Source organism: Tinamus guttatus, unplaced genomic scaffold (genome assembly GCF_059628265.1).
Source record: "Tinamus guttatus ecotype Peru unplaced genomic scaffold, ASM5962826v1 Tinamus_guttatus_pri_ptg000529l, whole genome shotgun sequence".
NCBI classification, from domain to species: domain Eukaryota; kingdom Metazoa; phylum Chordata; class Aves; order Tinamiformes; family Tinamidae; genus Tinamus; species Tinamus guttatus.
Window position 1 is genome coordinate 377,158 of NW_028289063.1, and position 22,062 is coordinate 399,219.

Sequence of the window (22,062 nt, forward strand, 5' to 3'; positions counted from 1 at the left end):
TTTTTGTCAGTCTGTGCTCACAGAGCACATCACCTTTGTGTGCTCAGTTCTGCCCTACACAAGCGTCTGGGGACAGGGCACTGTCCAGGGGCATCGCTGTGCAGGCACTTTACGGAGCAAGTGAAATAAATTGCACAAAGGTGATGCTGATGATGTCTGCAGACTAAGGTGTGTTTAAGAGGCTCTATAAAGTTTCTCACAGATCTCTGAGAGGGAAGGCTCGAGTCCACTACTTTGGCAAACCAGAATACACTCCTCTTTTCTCCCTGCAGCAGTTAGGGAGATAACGGAAAGTGCAGACAGGAAGAGGAAAGTTCCTGCCCTTGGAAGTAGCCCTTCTCTTGATCTTCCTCATGAAAAGACTCTTCAGACATGTCCTGAACATGAACAAGGTGAGCAGACTTGACCGAGGCAGCACAGTCTCAACAGGAAGATGATCCTGGCTAACTGGGACCAGCCCTGTCAGGGCTTCTCTGTGCAGCACTGACCCTTGCAGGCAGCAGAGTCACTGCCCAGGGTGCTCCCTCGGGTGCAGGGATGCTGCTCTGCTTCATAAACCTGGAGAGACCTATGTGCACACCCAGCACTTGACACCCCTGCAGCGATACCTGGAAGAAAGGAGCAGCGTGCCCTGCCCTGTGAAGGTGCATCAGGGAATCCCTGAGCTGAATCAGCTCCTTCTCCTGCCATGCCCTGGATACTCCAGGAGAGACAAGTGCTATCAGTCATGCTGTGGGATGGGTTCAGAAGATCCCTCCAGGAACCTCAGCAGCATTGCCCTGCAGCCAGAGACTTACCACGCAAGGGTTTGTGAAGATTTCTTCCTTCAGTGAGCTCTGCTCTGTGCTCCCGCTCCACACTGCCGTTCCCCTCTCGCTGCCTTCTCTCCTCCCCTGTCCGCAGCAGCAGGCAGTGCCCGCAGCCCTGCTGCTCTTGGCACAGGAGCTGCTCCTGCACTCGGCTGTCTCTGGGCAGTGCTGCCTGGTTGCCACGAGCTGCCTCCGTCCCAGGAGCCTGGCCCTGCTCAGGAGCAGAGGCCCAGCTGAACTCACCAATTTCTCTGTCCCTCATGCTCCCTCCTCCTGGGAAATGATTGTTAAGTAAACTAAAATAATCACTTGTTGTCCTTTCCAATTGAGTGGAGAAAGAATGATTCCCAGCTTGCCATCTATTTCATCAGAGGATGACTATCTATGCAAGTTAAAAAGGTTCCACTCTGGAAGTCCCTAGTTAGTAAGACCCTAATAGGCAGGACACTGAGACAGGGGCAAGAAGGAGGCTCATGGATTCAGATGAGTCAATGTGGGCATCACATGCTGGTTCAGAAGTCACTGATCTGGGATGGGTTTCACATTGCTCCCCTGAATACACAGAAGCTGGGATTCTGCTTGCCCATGCTGAAGTGTGCACAGCACTGACATCTCCATGGGAGCTCCTTCTCTAAGCTCCCCTTGTAATCACTGCTGATGGAGGGTGGGAGTCAGCTGGCAACACACAAACAGCTGGGGACAGTTGAAGAGGCAGAGGAGGTACCAAAAACCTGCCCATGTCTGTTTGCTCTTAAGAGGCAAATCTCAGACGCACATTCTCATGGAGCTCCAGGACAAGACCAGGTGGGGAATGTCCTTGGCCATCTCAAATGACTCCAGGTGCCTTTCACTACTGTGTGAGCACCATGCAGTATAAAGCAGAGACCCAGGCAGATCATCACAGTGCAAAAAGTTAATATAATTCAGGGCAGGCATATCATTCAGTGACATCGGAATAGGCTGGCTGGGCCAAGACAGATGCCTGCGTTGTCCAGCATAACCAAATGCCTCCTCTAGCATGGGATCTATGAGAAGCCATGTCCCTTTGGAGCTGGAGCTGGGCAAGCGCCCCCGGACCTCTCGGGTTCGCTACCAGTGCTGAAACAACTGGATCCCACCACTGCCTTTAGGCCAAGTCCATCCCTCCTACAGCCAAGCGTGCTCCCTAAATGGGAGAGGCACATCACACCAAGGTGTCTGCTCTGGTCTCTGCTCTCTTAACAGCTTCTCGCTTTTATCAAACAGAACCTCCTTTCACCCTGGATGATATGACTGGGCTAATGATAGCCTCAGGATGGCTGGATCTTAGACGGCTCCAGCCCAAGAACACCTTCAATGATGCCTTCTCCTGCCTGGAGATTGGCCCAACTCTCTCACACGCCCCAAGGTGCTACAAAACAGCTCAGGCAACAAAGCCCTCTCCTGCCATTTCCTCACAGTCACACTATGTTTCTCCCTGGCTTTGGGCACTGCAGGCTTTGCTCTCTTAGTGGGAACCCTCTTTCACCATTGCATTGACATCTTCTCTCCATGCCAGCATTTCTCTGCTCTCAAGTGGGGCCATTGGACACACGGTGTCCTTGGCTCTTGGTAGTAGGGTCTACCATGACCAATCTGTCTTCTGTGCCACATCCTGATGTTTTGCATCACAAATATATGGAAATGCCTGTAGCCTGGCAGGAGAGCTTGAGGATTTGGGGGATTTCACAAAACTACTGTCCATAGAGCTGTCTCTACAGAAAGAAAGCATGAAAGTGTTAGCAGTATGGACCAGGGCATTGAGAAACCCAGAGGCCCAGGCAGCTGCTGCCATTTCAACACAAGTTCTGCTGCTCAGGAGGATCCCGTAGTACAGGGGTCTGCAGATGGCCTCAAAGTGGTCTGAGCCATGACTGTGTGAAGAAAACATTCTCTTGAACTCAAGAAGACAGAGACCTGTGCAGCACATCCCAGGTAGGAAATGGCCCTGGTGTCTCTAATCACTAGAGAGAGATGGTAGGAGTCAGTAATAACACCTTGTAATGCCTGAGGGGCTGGGGTGGTCCAAGGCAAATGCAAGGGTCTGCAAATTCTCTTGGAACCATCCTGAGAGATGGACATCCTTCCCAAGCACCAGCTGATGCATATAGGGGCAAGGAGGGTATGCTTGACCACCTGAAATGGAACCAGACATGTGCATTTAGGGCATGTGAGCTCAAATCAGAGCAAAGCAAAGTGACACACACACACATCCCTGCATGACAGGCACCCAAGTTCAGTCCAAGGTCTCTAGAGCTGTGCCAGGTGCCTGGTGTGCCCATTACAGCCAGCCATGGCTGGCAAATACAGCACCTCCAGGAAAGACACAACCTCCTGGAATGGGTGCAGAGGGCAGGAACTCTGAGGCCTCTCAAGGTGGTCCAGGGCCTATGGACCAGCAACTGAGCACCAACACATGAAAGGAGGAATCAGTAATGGGAGACACATGACACTGGGGTCTCTTTTCATAAACCTATGTTCTTAAGGGGTGATGGGTCTCCTCTTCCTGAACCTTCCTATCCATGGTGATCCTGACAGTGAGCTACTGATGTCCTGAATGTGGCCACATGAAAGACTGTCCTCATCCAGAAGGAACAGGAATTTCCTCAGCAGCAACTTGCCCTTCCTGGACATCCTCTTTACCTCTGTCACATGCTCCCAGGTACTTTAGAGTCCCCTGGGGCAGCAACCCCATCTCCTGTTGGGGCTGCCTGACCCAGCTGGGCTGGCCTAGAAAGTTCCCAGGAGAGGAGGAATGTCACCCGCGGTTAACTGTGCCAGGGAAGCACAGGAGAACACAGCAGTGTGCTTCTGGGAGCCATCCTGCCCTGTCCCTCAGGTTAGTCCAGTGTGACAGACACAAGTGTGCTCACCTAGAGCACCTGCACATGCACACCCATGGTCCCTATGGAACTGGCATGGCCTTTGGGTGCCTGGGATAACCCCTGGTTATCCCCTTTCCCATGCTTGGTGGTCTACTGGGGCCAGCAAAGGTGCTGCTGGTGCTGTCAATGGGCAGAGTGGGCGAAGGCACTTTTGGAGCTTCCTCACAACCTGCCCATTTCCCTGTTGGCCTTGGAGTCTTCAGTGAGTGCCCTTGGAGTGGCCTTTGCTCTGGCACACCAATGCACAGAACTGTCCTCCAGCAGGAGCAGCCCTGCACATTTGGGCATGCACTGATACAAGAAGGAGAAACATGTCCGAAGGATTCCGGTTTTAATTCTGCATTTCAGGTGCCATAATTCACATTGCTTTCATGTACCCTCATACCAGCTTAAGACAAGCAAGAAATGGAGAGGATGAAGAGCAAAGAGTCTCTTTTCCTTTTTTTTTTCCTTCTCTTTTTGTCTTTTTTTTTTTTTCAGCAGGAGCTGGAGGAGAACCTGGAGCTGAGCCTAGAGCAAGGCAGCAAGACTGCATGTTGTCACATTTCATCTGGAAGGAGACTGTTCCCATCTGCTCACCTGATGGTCATCAACCAGTTGGCCAAGCTGGTGAGGAGAGCCTTAAATTGAGAATGAGTCAGAGAAGAAGACGACTAGAGCAAGAGTGAGGGAGTGATGGGCTGGGATGGCAGGGAAAGGTGCAGGTGACAAAGGAAACCCTGGAGAGCACAGCAAGATCCAAGGAACTCTGCCTAGGGACAGACAGAGAGTCAGTCAGGATTGTAGGGGTGAGGATTAATGGGCAGGCCGACAGGGATGGCCTTGTGTGGATCTCTGCTATGCAGCGCCTGAAGAAGTGCAGCCTCTGCAAGGCCTGAGGAGTGCAGAGCTGGAGGGAGGAACATTCATCCTGCTCCCCAGATAGCAGCTCCCAGGCAGGCTCAGAAGCTGGAATCAGGACTTGGAGGTAGCAACATGGTGATGGGCATCCCCATGGAGATCGTCAGGACATCATGATGGAGTCCCTATGGTCTCCACCAAGGCATCGTGATGGGGTCCCCATGGTCTCCACCAAGCCATCATGATGGGGTCCTCATGGCACTCACCAGGGCTTTGTGATGGCAGTGGCATCATGCTCACAAGACCATTGTGAGGGGGCAGTCCCCATCGTGACCATGCCTTTATTGGGGGCAAAGACCCCAGGCTCCCCACTCTGAGGAGAGCAGCTCGATCAGGAGAGAGCAGCTCCCCTTGGTGCCAGTGTCAGGTTCCCACGAGAGGATCCTGAACATGGACAAGGAGCGGCAGGCGAACGCCTGCTCCCAGCCCACAGACGGGCTCTCAGGCTTGCAGGAGAGCGGGAGCGAGGTGGGCAGTGGGGCTGAAGGGAGAGGCAGGCAGCAGGGATGGGACTGACATGGAGAGCACAGGGATGGTTTGAAAGGGGAGCTGGGGTGAGGTAGCCAGGCACGAGCTCTTCTGGGGAGAGCTCATTTATTCTCAGCCCTGGGCACTTTTTCTCGGACAAAAGACGCCAGCCGGGGTCCTCCCAGAGCCACCCAAACCTGTGAGCTCTGTGCTGAGGCTCAGGGAGCAGCTCTAGACTGAGCTCAGCCAGGCTGTGTGCAGCCACGAGCCTCCCTTGGACACAGGGCTGAGGTTTCTTGTGCTTCAGGGGCCACTTGTATCCATGCACCTCCATCACGGGCCTCCTTCTCCCCGCAGGTGGGCCAGCAGCCCAAGGACCAGTGCCCGGAGGCAACGGTGCTGAACCAGGACTTGGTGCTAAGCACATCCTCAGGGTGCCAAGGGGGAGAGCTGCAGCTTCCTCAAGTGGAAGGGCCACCCGCCAAGGTGTCCCAGGAAGAGAGAGCCTCTTCTGCCCCGCAGGATGCCCAGCAGTGCGTGCTGCCAGCCAAGGAGGGATCCCGGGAGGCTGAACTCCCCAGCCTCCCCTTCACAGAGTCACCACCCGGCTCTGCAGAAGACACAGCCGCTGCCGGCTCACCCGGTGAAACGGCCTCACTGGAGGCCATGTGCTCATCCCTGCTCGAGACTGCTGGCTTCGTGGACAGCATCTTTGCGGAGATTGCAGTGGAGCTGAGGGCAGAGAGCCGGAAGGCTGCCCCACCACGCCGAGCAGGGACAGGACAGGGCCCAAAGCAGCAGCCTGTGGGCATCGTCTGCCACCTGGGAGCAGAGCCGCTGCGTGTGCACCCGGACAACACCGCGCGCTGCCTGTCCGTGCTCAGCATCCGCACGGAGCCGCTGGAGGAGCTCGAGAGCAGCTGCCTGGCGCGCACCGGGCAGAGCTTGGCCCAGCTGCGAGAAGGCACCTTCCTGAGGAAGCAGCAGAGCCTGGAGGAGAGCGAGGACGAGGAAGAGGAGGGCGAGGGGACACGTTTCTCCCTGACAGCCTCGGGATCGCTCAATGTCCGACCCAAACAAGTGAGCACAAGGGAGGGCTGGGGCAGCCATAACCCCACCAGTGCTGGGACAAGCTGCTGCTCTGCATTGTGACATCCCAGTTGTCCCTGCGCCCAGGAGGCCATTCTAGGTGGGAAATGAAGCTCTGTTCACAAACCTCCCTCTCTCCTCTAGCTCCTCGCCAGAAACTCCTTCTATGACTTGTGGAACCCGAAGGTCACGCAAGTGGAGCTCCTCAAAGATGCAAGGTGCAAGTGGGAGGTGCTGGAGCGGCTCTATGTCCATGCTCCCAAGAAGGAGTGGCAGGTGAGAAGTGGGAAGAAGGACCTGGGAGCAGAGCAGGATGAGCACGCGGACCAGACTGATGAGGAAGAGGAAGATGGTGAAGAGGTTTTGCAAGGCCAGGAGGTGGAGGGAAGCATCTCCTTGCCATGGGTCAGACCCAGCCTCCGGAGCCAGCTCGTGAACAGGGAGATGTCTGACCAGAAGGTGCTCCCTGTGAGTGACAGCCCCACTCCAGAGCAACCACTGCCTGAGGACACGGCACCAGCGGCTCCTCCCCCGGCTGCAGGCCCTGCTCCCCAGGTGAGCAAGCAGCGCCTCACCTGCACCCACCATCCCAGGGAGCTGCCCTGTGAGCTGGGTCTGGGGGGAGCAGAGGGGGTGCCCAGAGCTGCCCAATCCCTTGGGACCCCTCTGCCCATGGCATCCCACTGTCACCCCAGGCATTTGCCCTCTGCCATGTCTCCATGGGGAGATGCCGGCTCCTCTCTGTTTCCAAAGGCACAGCGATGAAGTCTGCTCCAGCCCACGTCACATTCAGCCCTGGGGTCTGGATGCCGAGCGAGGAGGGAAGGGGCAGCCCCAGCAGCAGCCCCCTCCACACCAGGGCACGAGCCCCCTTGTGCCACACACACCCCCGGCTGCCTCCGTTCCCCCTGCCCAGCCCTGCTGCTACGGCCCCACAACGAGCCTTGTCCCATGGCCGTGCCGGCCGCAGGTCCCTTCCCTTGGGACATGCAGCCATGGGCAGCCTCCTCTGATCCAAACCCTTTGCCATTGTGCAGCCTGGGGCACTGGGACCCTCAGCAGGGCCAGCTGATGGCTGACGGGTGCGTGTTCTTGCTCTGCCCATGCAGGTGGCCTTGGAGCCCCAAGAGGAGGAGCAGAAGCCCTCCTCCTGCAGCCCCACACCCGACGTTGAACCAGGTACGTACCCGAGTGCAGAGCCCTGCTGGGGACAGTGGCCTGTCCTGGCACAGGGGGTGGCACCAAGGCCGGCAGCAGGAAGCGCTCGGGAGTTCCTGTGCCGAGGACAGAACCCCTCGGGAAGCCCTTGGCGGCAGGGACAGGCAGGTGCAGCCCTGTGCCCATGCAGCCCATTGCCCACAGCTCTGCTTCCCACCGCAGGCATCGCTGCCCTTCCGGACATCGCAGCTCCCCGGCGATGGCGCTCACGGCTCAGGACGGCGCTTCGGGCTCTGCGCAGAGCGTTCTGCTGCCGCTGCATCGCGGGGCAGTGAGAGGAGCAGTGAGCGGACGCACGTGCCAGACAGGTTCCCTGAGATGGGGGCTGGAGCAGAGCTGGGAGACAAAACCCATGTGCCCAGAGAAGCCAGACTCGCCAACATCGCCAGCAGCCATTGCCTGCTTCAAATAAACCTCTTGGAAGCTTTTTCTCCCCGTGTCAATTGGTGTCAGAAAATCTCCAGGGAGACAAGTGAGGCTGTGGGGCCATAAGGCCATGGGGTGACTCCTAACTCCACATTGGTCTTGGTGGTTGGGGTGGGCAGCAGACCCAGCGAAATGGGGCTCCCCGTCACTGATCATAGAATCATAGAATCATAGAATGCTTACTGCTGGCACGCGTCTGTGCTCTTGACTGGCTCTCAGAGTGACCCCAGGGCTCTTGCAATAGCAGCAGATTACGTGAAATACCACTCGGGGAGTGTCCCTCAGAGGCAGAAATTTTCAGCATTTCTACTGGGAATCTTGAGAAAAATGGATTCATAGTCACCTTGTGCAGAGTGAGGACAGCTCATCTGCCTGTTAGCCTTGATTCCAGCGTCATGTGCCCACATCTCTTTGAACTGCATGACCATCACCCTAAATAAGTTCCCCTAAAAAGAATCCAGCCCTTCCTAAGAGCAGACCAGTCCAGTTTCAAAACCTCCGATCTCCAACTTCTCTCCCTTTCTCAGGGCACTTGAGGGAGGTCTCCAAGCTCCACTTCTAGCCAAGAACATGCAGGGCTCTTTTTAGCTACCCATAGGCACTTTCCAAACAATTTTTTCATACTCTCAGTCTTTGTAACAGGTGACAGGAAAATATTGGAATTAAAATTAGCCCTTGGAGAGGCCCTGGGGTCTCTGAGGGAGCTGCCTGGGCCTGGCAGCTGTCACAGAAACCTCGGGAGACCAGAGGCCATCAGAGCTGCAGAGGGAGGCTGAGCAGAGAGGACAAGGGCACCTGCAATGGCACCAGCTGTCCAGGACTCCATGACCGCATTCCACACCAGTTCTTAGTTCCAACCAGTTCTTAGTTCCACCTGAGAGATTGCCTCTTCTACTCCATGTACTCCAAGATACATATCTGTATGTATTGCACAGGCCACTTGGGATACCTGGATGCAGATCCTGGCAAGAACTGAGGAAGCTTCAGGCCTGAACCTCAGTGTCCATCAGGCAGCAGGCTCCAAGCTCCCTTTTGTTGGGGGGGACATTCCTTCTGTCTCCTGCTAAAACATTTGTACCTGTTCTCCAAGGAGAACTTGCTTGGATAGAGAGTCACAGACCTCTAATGTCTTTCAGTCCTACCTAGACCATAAAAGCAGGTGGACCCATGAAGGACAGAGACCCAGTTCAGACCCTGTAGGATCCCTGTAAGATCCCTCCTGTTGGACAGGGATGGGAATTACTACAGACAAAGAGCCTGGTAATCACAGGTTATTAATGGTGCTGCTCTCGTTACACCATGCTCACTCAGGCACTGGATTCATTTAGCAGCCTAAAAGATCTTGCTGGACTCCCTGGTCCAATGGCAGCTGGCCGCAAGTCTCTGCTCCTTGTCCATGTTTGCCAGAGAAGATCACGCTCACAGCAGCACAAATTCATGGTGCTGAGTGCTCCATCTCCCTCCACTTGATTAAGGAGCTGCCTTTCTCCAGGGCTGCAGAGCTCCGCAGGTGTCAGCCCCTCCACGGGGCACCCTCAGCAAACCCTCTCGTCCCCGCCGCTGCTGCCGGCCCCTCACTGCTCTGGTAGCAGCGACCTCAGCGCCAGCACCCGCTGTGAACCTCCTGCTGGCCCAGCAGCTCCTCGGGCAGGGGGACCTCGCTCGCGCACAGCCCAGCGTGGGCTGCTGCCGCCGCGGGCTGCAGGGACACCAGGTTCCTCGGCAGAGCCGCCCCGGCCAGGAAGGGGCTGCTGACGTCACAACCAGCTGTGCGGCCTGGCCTATCAGGGGCTGCGGCAGCAGTGACGTCACCAGCCGACGCCCACGCGTCAGCACAGAGCCAGCCCTGCAGAGAGCAGGGGGCTCCCGGCAGCATCCCCGCAATGGCCCCGGTGTCCCTGCCCGCTGCTGAGACACCCTGGCCTCACAGGCAGCGCCTGCTGCTGCCCCGGCAGCTCCGCGCACACAAGGGACATCCCCGCGTGTCTGCACCAGACCCCGCTGCCGGCCGCGCTGCTGCTGGGACAGGAGCGGCCTCAGAGCCCGTCCCCAGCCATGGGCCAGCGCTGGCCTCGCAGCTGCTCTGCCAGCAGGGACCTCCCAAGGAACTGCCCAGCCAGGCGCCTCTTGCTGGCCTGCCCGGGACTCAGCAAAGAGCAGAGCTCACGGTCACCCTCACAGACATGGATGGACCTGCTAATGCCTGGTGCTGTCCAGTCAGGAGCACAGACAACGTGACCCCCCTCCCAAGCAGGAGCAGTGCCATGTGCCTGCTGCTGGCCTCCCAGGTGCTTGTAAACATTGACTTGACCAGCATTTGACTAGATGATCTCCAAACATCCCTTGCAACCAGAGGAAGGTGCCTTCTCTCACTCAAGCCCCCTTGAAGCTTTCTTATGAGCCAGCAATGTCCCCTTGCTGCCAAGAAGACCAATGGTCTTCTGGCGTGTATTAGGAAGACTGTTGCCAGGAGGACAAGGGAGGTCATCCTGCCTCTCTACTAACTCCTGGGGAAGCCACCCCTTGAGTCCTGTGTCCAGTGCTGGGCTCCGCAGTACAAGAGGGACATGAAGCTACTGGAGAGAGCCTAGCATATGTCTATCTATGTCTAAAGTTGATCAGGGAGCTGGAGCATCTCTCTTATGAGGAGAAGGTGAGAGAACTGGGCCTGTTTTAGCCTGGAGAAGAGAAGGCTGAGGGGAGATCTTATCAGGGTGTGCAAATGCCAAGAGCAGAAGAGGATGGCCCAGACTCTTTTTAGTGGTGACTAGTGATGGCACAAGAGGCAACAGACACAAATTGAAGCACAGGAAGTTCTGCCGGAATTTGAGAAAGAGCATCTTGACTGTGAAGGTGATAGAGCACTGTCATGGATTGTCCATAAAGGTTGTGGAGTCATCTTCCCTGCAGATATTCCAGACCTGCCTGGACAGGATCCTGTGCATCGTGCTGTAGGTGACACTGCTTGATCAAGGGGATTGAACTAGATCATCTGCAAAGCTCCTTCCAACCTCAACCATTCTGTGATGCTATAAATGGTCTCCACTGGAATAGATCAGCTTTTTGAGCTGTAGGGATCTGCCTGTCCCTCAGCTTTATTGTGAGTGCTGCTCTAGTAGGATAGAAGGCATCCAGGGTCATTAGAGATGACCAAGGAAATGCCTGACCTGGCCTCCCACTGAAGCACTATCTCCAGTGATTCCATTAGGACCTTTAGGCCAGGAACTTGCAAGCAGACCATGTGCATGCTTAGCCTGGTAAGGGGGAATCCCACCTGCCATGTATTTGTGGAATTCGTGAGTTAGCTGAATCCGTCTCCAAACCTGGCGCTTCTGAACAGACATGTGGAGCCCAAATAAGCCATCTGAATAAGTCATCTGAATCATATATGCACCATGTATCAACAAGCTCCCTTCTTATCCCTGTCTGGGTGTCCTGCCTAGTTAAGAGATGTGAATCAGGACTTCCCGTGGGACATTTCTAACTTTGGTAGATAATCATTATCTCATGAAATAAATTGCAACGTTGGAATCTGTATCCCTGTACTCTGAAGGAAAACAGGTTACTCTACTTGAGGGAATATATCCCAGAGAGAGGAATCCCAAGGGACAGAGTAATTCATGGATTGAGCTGGACTGCAGCTCGTGTCAACCTGTCAGCACTGCCCAGAGACAGCCGAGTGCAGGAGCAGCTCCTGTGCCAAGAGCAGCAGGGCTGCGGGCACTGCCTGCTGCTGCGGACAGGAGAGGAGAGAGGACAGAGAGGTGAAAGGCAGCGTGGAGTGGGAGCACAGAGCAGAGCTCATGGTGGGAGCAATCTGTGACACGGTAAGTCTCTGGCTGCAGGGTAATGCTACTGAGGTTTCTGGAGGGGTCTGCAGCATCCCTCCAGCTGATGACTTTTTTTTTTTTTTTTTTTTTTTTGAGGATTGTTCTCCCTGCTTCTACTTTGCATACAAGGAGATGCTTCATAACAGAAATTCCCTGTCCCAGCATCACAAGGTCAGGGTATCATGGCTACTTCTTCTGGAGCTGGTGCAGGACAGTGAAGGCAATGTGGGCACACAGGTTCTTCAGAGCTCTGTTCTTCAGAGCAGTGTCCATGCGCCCCAGGGTGCTGTGTGCCCGGGGCAGTGATTCTGTGAGGATCAGCACTCAGCCTGCCAGGGCGCTGCAGGGAGAAGCTCTGGGTGGGAGGAGAGATCCCCCCTGGGCAGGTTCATTCTCCTGCTGAGAGGCTGCTGTGTGGGGTCAGGGATGCTCACAGCTCAGCCTCACACACACCACATATCTGGAAGGGGCTTTTCAAGAGGACACTCTTGGGAAGCTTCTATGAAAGGGAAGGGAATATCCAGAGGCTAGGATTTTGTTTGGTATCTTTGACAAGGCAGCAAATGAATGGGACATTTTAGCTTTAGATGCCTGAAGGAGAGTTCTGCAGTGCTGCTCTGAGGGATCAGTAGGTCTGCGAGGACCCCAGAATATTCCTTCAACTGCCTTTTCACCTGTGGGCAGCAGCAATATCCCCTTTGCAGCTCTCCTCCTTCTCATTGTGCTTAGTCTCACTCTGCTCTCAAGGGGAAGGGCTCCAGGGCATTTCTGACCTCCTCTGCAGTCAGATTTCCAGAACAGCAGAGCTGCCTCTCTCCTGCCATGTGCCCATGTCCCATTGCAAGGCACAGGGGCTGAGAACCACTGCCCTGGGAGTCCACACTGTCTGGGAGGTGCAACCTGGGGACGGTGCTGCTCTGTCTCTCTGTCCTCCCTTGGCAGCAGTCACAGTGTTTCTCCTCGTTTCCCTGCCTCTCCTTTCTGCTCTTGTCCTGGCAGTCAGCTGGGGCTTCAGCTACAAATTCAGATACTCACCCTGAGGTCCTGCCATGGAGGTGTCTGAAGAGGGACAATGTGCCCAGGGTGTTGGGCAGCGTCATTGGAGGGGCTGCAAAGGGGTTGACTCTCCCTTTAGGAGACCCGGTGACTGTCAGGACACGTGACTGTCTCTGTTGTCCTCCTGGGGTTGTGAGGTGCCCTCCAGAAGAGAATTCAGTGCACAGAGTCTTTGTCATGTAAGGAGCAGTGTCCTATTCTTTCCATCACGTATCCACCTTGATCTTAGAGGAACAGCGGAGTTAAATGAGTGCTTAGAAACCAGCCTTCTATGATCTCAACAGAGACCAGGTTTGTCTGAAGGAACAAGGCAGATGGACTCAACAGCACTCCTCACTGCTCCCTAAGCAGCAGAGAGCTCATTTCCTTCTCCAGTCTGCTTTATGTTCACATTTTCAGAAATAGAGACATCTGTCTTTATTTGCATGTCAATAAAGACATGCGAAGAACCTGACCAGATATGGTGACAGAATGTAAAAATTTTCAAAATAAGTAATTCTAAAACAAAATTCTAAAACCCCCTACTGCACCCCAAACTCCTTGGAAGTGTGTGTGGGAATATGAAAAGACCCTTTATCTTAAAGGTGGATGTCCTGTGACATAAACTCCAAAAAGGAGAGATATCAAGAACCAGTCCTTTATACACATTGGCTTAGAGTAACTCAGGCTCTGGCTCCTGCCAGAACACTCAGGTAGAGCAGAGACTGAGGAGCTGACTGAAGGTGACAGTGAGAAGAAGAAATTACTGAGAGCTGGGATGGGGTCCAGAAGCATTTCTATGAAAAAATAGAAGGTTTATTTTAGAGAAAATTCTTCTAAGCTATTATTGTCTTTTCTTCCCTACACAGTTTTCCTGAGCCCAAAAGAACAGATGTCCAACAGCAGCTCCCTCAACGAGTTCCTCCTCCTGCCATTCTCAGACACGCGGGAGCTGCAGCTCTTGCACTTCTCGCTCTTTCTGGCCATCTACCTGGCTGCCCTCCTGGCCAACGGCCTCATCATCACAGCCGTAGCCTGCGACCACCGCCTCCACACCCCCATGTACTTCTTCCTCCTCAACCTCTCGCTCCTCGACCTGGGCTCCATCTCCACCACTGTTCCCAAAACCATGGCCAATTCCCTGTGGAACACCAGGGCCATTTCCTATTTGGAATGTGCTGCCCAGATATTTTTCTTTGTCTTCTTGATTGGAGGAGAGTTTTCTCTCCTCACAGTCATGGCCTACGACCGCTACGTTGCCATCTGCAGACCCCTGCACTATGGGACCCTCATGGGCATCAGCTCTTGTCTCACAATGGCAGCTGCAGCCTGGGCCAGTGGTTTCCTCAATGCTCTCCTGCACACTGGGAACACATTTTCCCTGCCACTCTGCCAAGGTAATGTGGTGGAGCAGTTCTTCTGTGAGATCCCCCAGATCCTCAAGTTCTCCTGCTCACACTCCTATCTCAGCGAAGTTGGGCTTCTTGGGGTTAGTGCCTATTTTTTCTTTGGATGTTTGATTTTCACTGTGGTGTCCTATGTGCAGATCTTCAGAGCTGTGCTGAGGATCCCCTCTGAGCAGGGCCGGCACAAAGCCTTTTCCATGTGCCTCCCGCACCTGGCTGTGGTCTCCTTGTTTGTCATTACTGTATTGTTTGCCTACCTGAAGCCTCCCTCCATCTCCTCCCCACTTCTAGATATGGTTGTGTCCATTCTGTACTCGGTGGTGCCTCCAGCCCTGAATCCCCTCATTTACAGCATGAGGAACAAGGAGCTCAAGGAGGCACTGAGGAAACTCATCCAGTGGGTACAAGGTCAATGATAACAACTGTTTCATAAACAACTGTTTCATACACTCACTCATGCATTTTCTTTTTAAATTCTCTCTTTTACATCCATCTTAAACTAATAAATACTAAAATAAAGATACCTAATTTTTGTCAAGTCTGTGCAGGGATCTCTCCTTTAGCTCTTAAACATAGACCATGATAAAGCAGGAAGCCAGGCTTCCCCCTTCACTAGCAGAGAGGGGGGATTCTCTGAGCCTCTTCTTTGAGCTCCCTTGGATGTGCCCAGTGCAGGGAGGAGAGTTTCCCTCTGCAGGGTCTTTTCCAGCACTGACACCAAGGGACCTCTGGGGTACAGAGTCACGGCGGGACAAGGGCAGGTGGGGCGAGACCAGGGGTCCAGTGTTGTTTAGGAGATCTCAGCTCTCGTGGCTATGGTTAGAGTGTGATCTCAAATCTCTCTAATATGACAGAAATGGCAACCAAGTGTCACCGCAGCTTTCCATGGTTCCATTCAAAGCTCCAACACACAAAAATAAACATGAGTGAATTGAAGGAAAGTCTAGAGGCAGCCTTTCCATGGCAGTTCATCTTTCCTGAAGACACATTCCAGGAGGGCAGCAAGACTTTCTCTATTTAGTTATCCTCCTCATTTCCGTGCTGTCCTTCCACACTTTATTCTGCAGATATGGCCCAGGAAATCTCATAACCTGGTAGAGAGAGGCTTGTTTTTCCTCATACCCTGGAAGAACAAGCAGGACCAGTCCTTGGGCTCCCTTAAGCCACAGCTGGATTCCAGAATAACATTTCCATAATAAAAGGGGGTCTTCCCTATGATGGTCCTGAATCTGGCCTCTCTTTAGAAACTGGAATCAAAAAATATGCCCAAGAGTGTGCAACCACAAATGGGCCTGCTCTTCTGCTTGTGAACTCCATGAGATCCAGGGGATGACCTCAGCATTCCAGGGTGATCTGTTAGCCTCAATCTAGGGGTCATCTCTCAGTGACCACTGCAGACAGGCAACGGTCTCTGCATTGCCTGTGCCAGGCTGCCCCACACGTGACTGTGCTGATGAGAGAACCCCCAGGGGATCTCCAGGCACAGAGTTTGCCTGGGAGTGGGCACTGAGTGCAGCTTTAATGAAACAGGGATGACTCACAGTGCAGGGAGCAGAAGGTACAGCACTAAACCCAGGTGCACATGGGGAAAGGAGGGCTCTGCAATCCCCAGAGAGGGTGTGAGGACCCAGAGGCCCAGAGAAGGGGCAGTGGAGGGCGATTCCTGCACCCGCAGTGAAACACCACAGCCTGGAGCTAGTGGCCACCCAAAGACATCTCCTGCCATTGCAATATTGTGGGGGCACTCTGAGTACCATCAGACCTCAGCCACCAGTATCAGTGGCCACAAGGGCACACTGATGGCTCATGGTCAATTTGTTGCCAAACACGATTCCCACGTCCCTTTTTGTGGAGCTGCTCTCCAAACGGTCAACCCCCAGCCTGTCCTGGGGCATGGGGTATTTCCTCCCTAGCTGCAAGACCCTGCACTTGCCCATGTTGAACTTCATGAGGTTCCTCTATGCCCAGCTCTCCAGGCTGTCCAGGTCCCTCTTACAGCCTGCACAGACCTCTGGGCTATCAGTCATTCCTCCCACCTTTCTATCCTCAGCAAACTTGCTGAGGGTGCACTCTGTCCCTTCAGGTCACTGATTAATAAACCGAACAGGCTTTGACTGACTCCTGATACCAACAGATGCAGGTCTCCAACTAGGCTCTGTGCCACTGATCACAACCCTAAAGCCTAAACCCCAAACCCAGCTGCTCACATGGAGGTGACCTGACAGGTGCAAACCCACCACATCCCTGCTGCTGCCTGTGGCCTTCAGAGACAGCAGCTTCCTCAAAGCCCTTCCCCACACAGGAACCACTGCTGCCCTCTCAGCTCCTCTCACCACAGAGACCCCCCACCCACCGCCCACGCCTGCCTGCCTGCTGCCGGCCAATCAGGCACTCACAAAGACATGACGTCACAGCGCCGTCCCGCCCAGCTCTCTGGCCCTGCCCTCCAGGGCAGCAATGGCCTCCCCAGCCCTTCCCCGCCAGGAGCCCAGCCCGGGCTCAGCAGCTGCTCCGCGGAGATGATCTCAGCAGCGCAGAGCCCCGCAGGGCCCGGCTGCTGCCCAATGAGGCGCTGCGGGAGCAGTGACCTCACAGTCACCAGGCAGAGCCAGCCCTGCTGCTGCCCAATCAGCTCTGCCCGCAGCGGGGACCTCCCAAGCAGCAGCCACGCCCTCTCCTTGCAGCTGGCCTATCAGGGGCTGCGGCAGCAGTGACATCATCATGCCCAGCGCAGCCATTGGCTGTCAGCTGCCATAGCAACGCTGCGGTCTCCGGCTCTGCCGGCAGCTCCACCCTTCACTGCTGCGGGCGGCGCCATCTCGTGGGGGCCGCACGGGGCATCACGGGGCTGGGGCATCCGGGCCCCGTGTGCGGGGCAGGTTGGGGGCCTGGGGTGCGTTGGCTGCCCCGGCAGGGCTGGGCTCTGCCGCAGGGGCCCCGCGGGGCTCCCGGCTGTGCTGGGGGCTGTACGGGGCCAGGGCAGGGAGGGGAGCCCAGCTCGGGGCTGCCGGTGCTGGGGGTGCTGGTGTGGGGGCCTGGAGGGCTGAGTGAGCTGCTGTGTTGGAAGAGGAGAAGAGGGGCAGCCAGTGCTAGGGAAACCTGCCCTGGATTCTCTCCTCCTGCCCCCAGCACCCACACAAGGGTTGGAGCTGCCCCACGGGAGCCTTGGGGCTCGGGGAAGCCCCAGCCCCAGGAGTCCTGGCTGCCACATTGTCCGCAAGCAACGTGGGACCCTCAGGCAGGACTCTTGCAGCAGCCTCCAGCCCTGAGCAGCTACTGCCACAGCCCGGGATCCACAGGGGTCTTTGCAGTGACAGTTTCTGTGTGACACACAGAACAATGTGGATTGACACAATGTGGCTTGACACAGTCCGTGGCATGATCTATAGTTGCTGCCTGCCCTGATTGTCAAGGACAGCAGACGCCTGTTTTCCATGGCGTTAACCTGAGAGCCTGCAAGCGTTACAGTTGTGGCAAATGGATGTCACTCATATTGCTGAATTTGGGTGGCTTCAGTTTGTCCATGTTTCTGTTGATACATTTGTTTCTGTTGTTACATTTTTTTTTTGTTGATACATATGTAATTTGCCATTTTCAGCATGCCTTTGCAACTCTCAGCATTCCTTGGACAGTGAAAACTGTCAATGGTACTGCCCATGTTTCCAAAAAGGCGCAGAGTTTTCTAAATTAATGGGGTGTTCAGCACATAACCGGGATTCCCCATTCCCCTACAGCCAAGCCATCGTTGAACGCTTGCATGGCACTCTGAAGAGCCTCATGCGAAAAATAAAGGGGGAAATGCAGGAGAAATCCCCACAGGCAAGACTAGACAAAACCATATATGTGCTTAACTTTATTTCCTTCCCTAATAACTCTACTCTTTCACCCGTTTTTTTTCGCATTTTTCCTCTTTGACTACAATGGAAAAGGTGCCACAGCGGGTACCAGTGCAGGTTCGTGACTTAGTCGGCAGCCGATGGTCTAAGCCACATGAGCTGATAACCCAGGGAAAGGGGTATACTTGTGTCATTGTCCGACACAAGTGGCACGCTAAGCACTTGCATTCCACGGCCCGGCTCCACGCCAGCGAGCTGGGCTTCTTACCCATTGAAAGTTTGAGAATAGGTTGAGGTTGTTTCGGGCCCAAGACCTCTAATCATTCGCTTTACTGGGTAAAACTGCCCCCCACCAAGTGTCAGCTATCCTGAGGGAAACTTCAGAGGGAACCAGCTACTAGATGGTTCGATTAGTCTTTCGCCCCTATACCCGGGTCGGACGACCGATTTGCAGGTCAGGACCCCTACGGACCTACACCAGAGTGTCCTCTGGCTTTGCCCTGCCCAGGCACAGTCCGCCATCTTTCAGGTCCTAGCATGGACGCTCATGCTCCACCTCCCTGACGAAGCAGGCGAGACAGGCTGGTGGTGTGCCCTCGGCTCTGCCTCCACCTCAGGATCCCACCTCACCTGGTGCGTGCTGGCCCTCACCTTCATTGTGCCATGGGCTTTCGAGCGAGCCGCTGACTCACGCACGTGCCAGACTCCTTGGTCCGTGTTTCAAGTATGGGTCGGGTGGGTAGCCGACATCGCCACGAGCACATCGTCATCGCACTGAGCACAGTCTGCCCCAGTTGACAGTCGCGTGGGGGGCCGTGGGGCCCTTCCCCCAGACCTGGGGGCCCTCCTCGCCGCTGCCGCAGGGCGCCATGTGCCCCCTCAGCCCCCCAGCTTCTGCAAGCGGTCGGGTGGGGAGGGAAAAGCGGTGGTGCCGCCGGTGACGGAGTCCGGGGAGCTGCCGCAGGGGAAGGAGCGGCAGCGATCCTCTCCCTCCGTCCCGGGATTCGGCGAGAGCTGCTGCCGGGGGCTTCAACACTCACCGGCCACCTGCCACCCGGGCCTTCCCAGCTGACCCGGAGCAGGTCACAGTGCACCGCCACGGGAGGAATGCGCCCGACACCGTCCGCGGGCTGGGTCTCGATCAGAAGGACTTGGGCCCCGCCGAGAGCGGTGCCGAGGATGGGGGCTTCTGTACGCCACATTTCCTGTGCCCCACCGCGGGGCAGGAATTCGGCGCTGGGCTCTTCCCTCTTCACTTGACATTACTGAGGGAATCCTGGTTAGTTTCTTTTCCTCTGCTGACTAATATGCTTAAATTCAGCGGGTCGATACGTCTGATCTGAGGTCACAATCGGATGCATGGCACTCCCGCCCCCATGGCCTAATCCCTGATAACCCATCCCGCGACTTCCCGGCCTGGTGTCCTGGTGCCCCATGGGCTGCTTGTTGCTGCAGGGGTCTCTGGAGGGGCGCTCGGGGAGGGTTATCTGCCCCGCTGCCCCTGTCGCTGCTGCCCTACGAGCGGCTCCCGCTGGCCGTGGCTGTGGCCTGGCTGCAGCCGGGGCTGGGCCTTGTGGCGTCAGCTCTGCAGTGACCAGTGCTCAGGGCTGCTGCTCTGGCTCTTCCCTCCTGGCACTGCAAGGGCAGGAGGTGCAGGGCCCACCCCAAGGACATGGCTCAGGACGGCCATTGAAATGAGAGCAGCGGGACTGCAAGTAAAAACAGGTTGTTCTCCTCCCACAAACACAGTCTTAAGGGCACGCAAGGGTTTTATTGATGGAGGATGTGTGGTGCGGGACACGATGCACTAACGTTGCTGGAGCAGCCAGGATGGAGCGTCTGTGGCGGTGGCTCCTTGGTGGCCTCCATCCCCCATGTCAGGGGAGCTGCCTGACAGCGGCATCGCTGCGCTCCTCCTCTCGCTGCGCCGACACGCAGCAGCAGCAGAAAGCTCTGCGCAGAGCTCGCAGCGCTGCCCGGAGGCGCGAGGGCCGTCTCGCGGGAGCTGCAGCGCGCGGGAGGGCACTGGTGCCTGTGGAGGAAGCAGAGCCGTGGGTCAGGGTCTGGGCCAGCGCCAGGTGCCTGTCCCCCACCACCAAGGACTTCCCAAGGGCTCCTGGCCGGGGCTCAGCTGGTCCCCGAGGGCATCCTGCTGCTGACCTCAGCACCGACTGCTGTGTCGGGCCGGGCTCGCCGTGCCCACAGTGACTCTGCAGTTAGTACATACCTGCCTCTGCCTCCGGCATGTTCTCGAGGGAAGATGGTGTCTTCTGCTCCCTGGCTCCAGAGGACACCTGCATGGGCAGAGCAAAGCCCCAGAGGCGGGTGCTATGAGCTGGCAGTGCTCAGGGCGCTGCTGCAGCAGCAGGGCTGTGGCAGGGGCCATGCCACGCAGAGGGCACTGGAGGCTGCCCCGTGTGTGTCCCGAGGAGGCTGGGGGATGCTCGTGCTTGGGGACTGCTGCTGGGGCTGCCCCTTCTCTCCTGACTCCACATCCATGCCCCAGGGCTGCACTCAGGGCAGGGCGAGCAGGGCATGACAGCTGTGCCTGCAAGCACAAAGCAGCAGGCGTCCTGCCCATGGCACACGGGCCAGGGGCTGAAGGGTTGGGGGTGCCAGCTGCCGATCGCGGGCAGGGGGACCTCTCCAGAGCCACCCTGCAACACCTCAGCATTGCTCGCAGGGCAGCTCCGTTTCGTGGTGGGTGTTGCTGATGCCAAGTTTCTTGCTCACCTGTGGAGGAGGTCCTGCAGGCAAGGCAGAGCTCCCTGACGCAATGTCTTTGGGCATTGCTGTTTCAAGAGGCGAGGTGTTTCTATGAGCACAAGGGCTTTCAGCCAGGGGAGAATCCTCTGGCTCCTGGTCTGTCGTAATGGATGGAGAGACATCACCGTTTTCTGTGTGTGCCTTTGTTGCGGTGGTGTGTGATAGGACAAGAGGCACGCTGTCCCCCATGTGCACCAGGTCTGCAGCCAAAAGAGGTGCTCCTGCCTCGACTTCCTGCAGCAGTGCTGGGGAGGAAGGCGATCTCTGCACATCGTTGTCTGCCTCCCTCACATCGTCTCCTTCATTAAAGCTTTTCCAGGCAGGCAGCTGCCTGAGGCATGTTGCTCTGCCACCCAACATGCTCCTGAGGCTTGGAGTGACCCAGCTCGTGCACACTGTGGTGTTCCTCTCCATTTCTTCCCATTGGAAACTCTCTTCGTCATCCTCCTCGTCCTCCTCACTGCACTCCTCCTGCTCCTTGTGCCATGCTCCCTGCACTCTCTTCCTGGCTGCCATCTCAGTGTCCCTCTTGGGTGCATGGGTGTAGAGCCCCTCCAGCACCTCCCACTTGGACCTGGCATCCTTGAGGAGCTCCACTCGCGTCACCTCCGGTTGCCACAGGTTGTAGAAGGAGTTTCTGGCACGGAGCTGAAGGGAGAGAGGGGGATTGGTGAAAGGAGCTGATTTTTCCACCAGAAAATGCCCCACACAGCCATCGAACCCCTGTCCAACCGTTTTGTTGCTGCGGGGCACGGTAGCAGACCTGAACACAAGAAGAGTTTCCACCTGCCCCAGCCCATGCCTTGCACTCACCTCCTTGGGTCGAACACTGAGGCATCCTGATGCCGTGAGGGTGAAACGTTTCCCCTTGACCTCCAGTTCCTGGCCCTCGCTCTCCTTTGACCCTTGCTCCATCCTTTCGAGGAAGCTTTCTCGCAGCTGCCCCAAGCTCTGCCCGGTGCATGCCAGGAAAGTCCTCGCGAGTTCCTCCAGTGGCTCCGTTTTGATGGAGAGCACGGCCAGATACTGCGCGGCGTTGTCGCTGTGCAGACGCTGCGGCGTGCCTCGAAGGCAGCAGGTGATTCCGGACGGCTGCTGTTGTAAGGCCTGCCAGGAAGGCTGCCAGTGTAGACTCACTGGCCCATAGGCACTGCCCGGGGAAGAGAGCACAGACAGATACTGCGCAGCGCTGTCAGGGCGCACACGCAGCGCTTGGCCTTGGAGGTTACAGATGATGCTGAATGGGGTCTCCCACGGCACCATTGCACCCTGGGTGCCGGCAGTGCTGGCTTGTGCCGAGCTTGGTGTCACTTCTGTGAAGTAGCGGCTGCTGAGGCAAGCCTCCACTGAAAGGCTCTTCTCCATGTCCTCCCCGT

General features: G+C 56.2%; 1 protein-coding gene and 1 long non-coding RNA gene across 2 annotated transcripts in view; one reads left to right on the forward strand and one right to left on the reverse strand.

The window, feature by feature from the left end:
• LOC148592741 (uncharacterized) overlaps window positions 1–18,992 on the forward strand; it is a 31,147-nt gene extending 12,155 nt beyond the window's left edge. Inside the window, exon 5 of the mRNA XM_088533936.1 lies at window positions 18,784–18,992. Coding sequence (XP_088390062.1) covers window positions 18,784–18,992 — 209 coding nt within the window. The remainder of the gene's footprint in view (window positions 1–18,783) is intronic.
• The window catches only part of LOC148592737 (uncharacterized), a 203,307-nt gene that overhangs the window by 162,357 nt on the left and 18,888 nt on the right, over window positions 1–22,062 (reverse strand). The window lies entirely within an intron of this gene.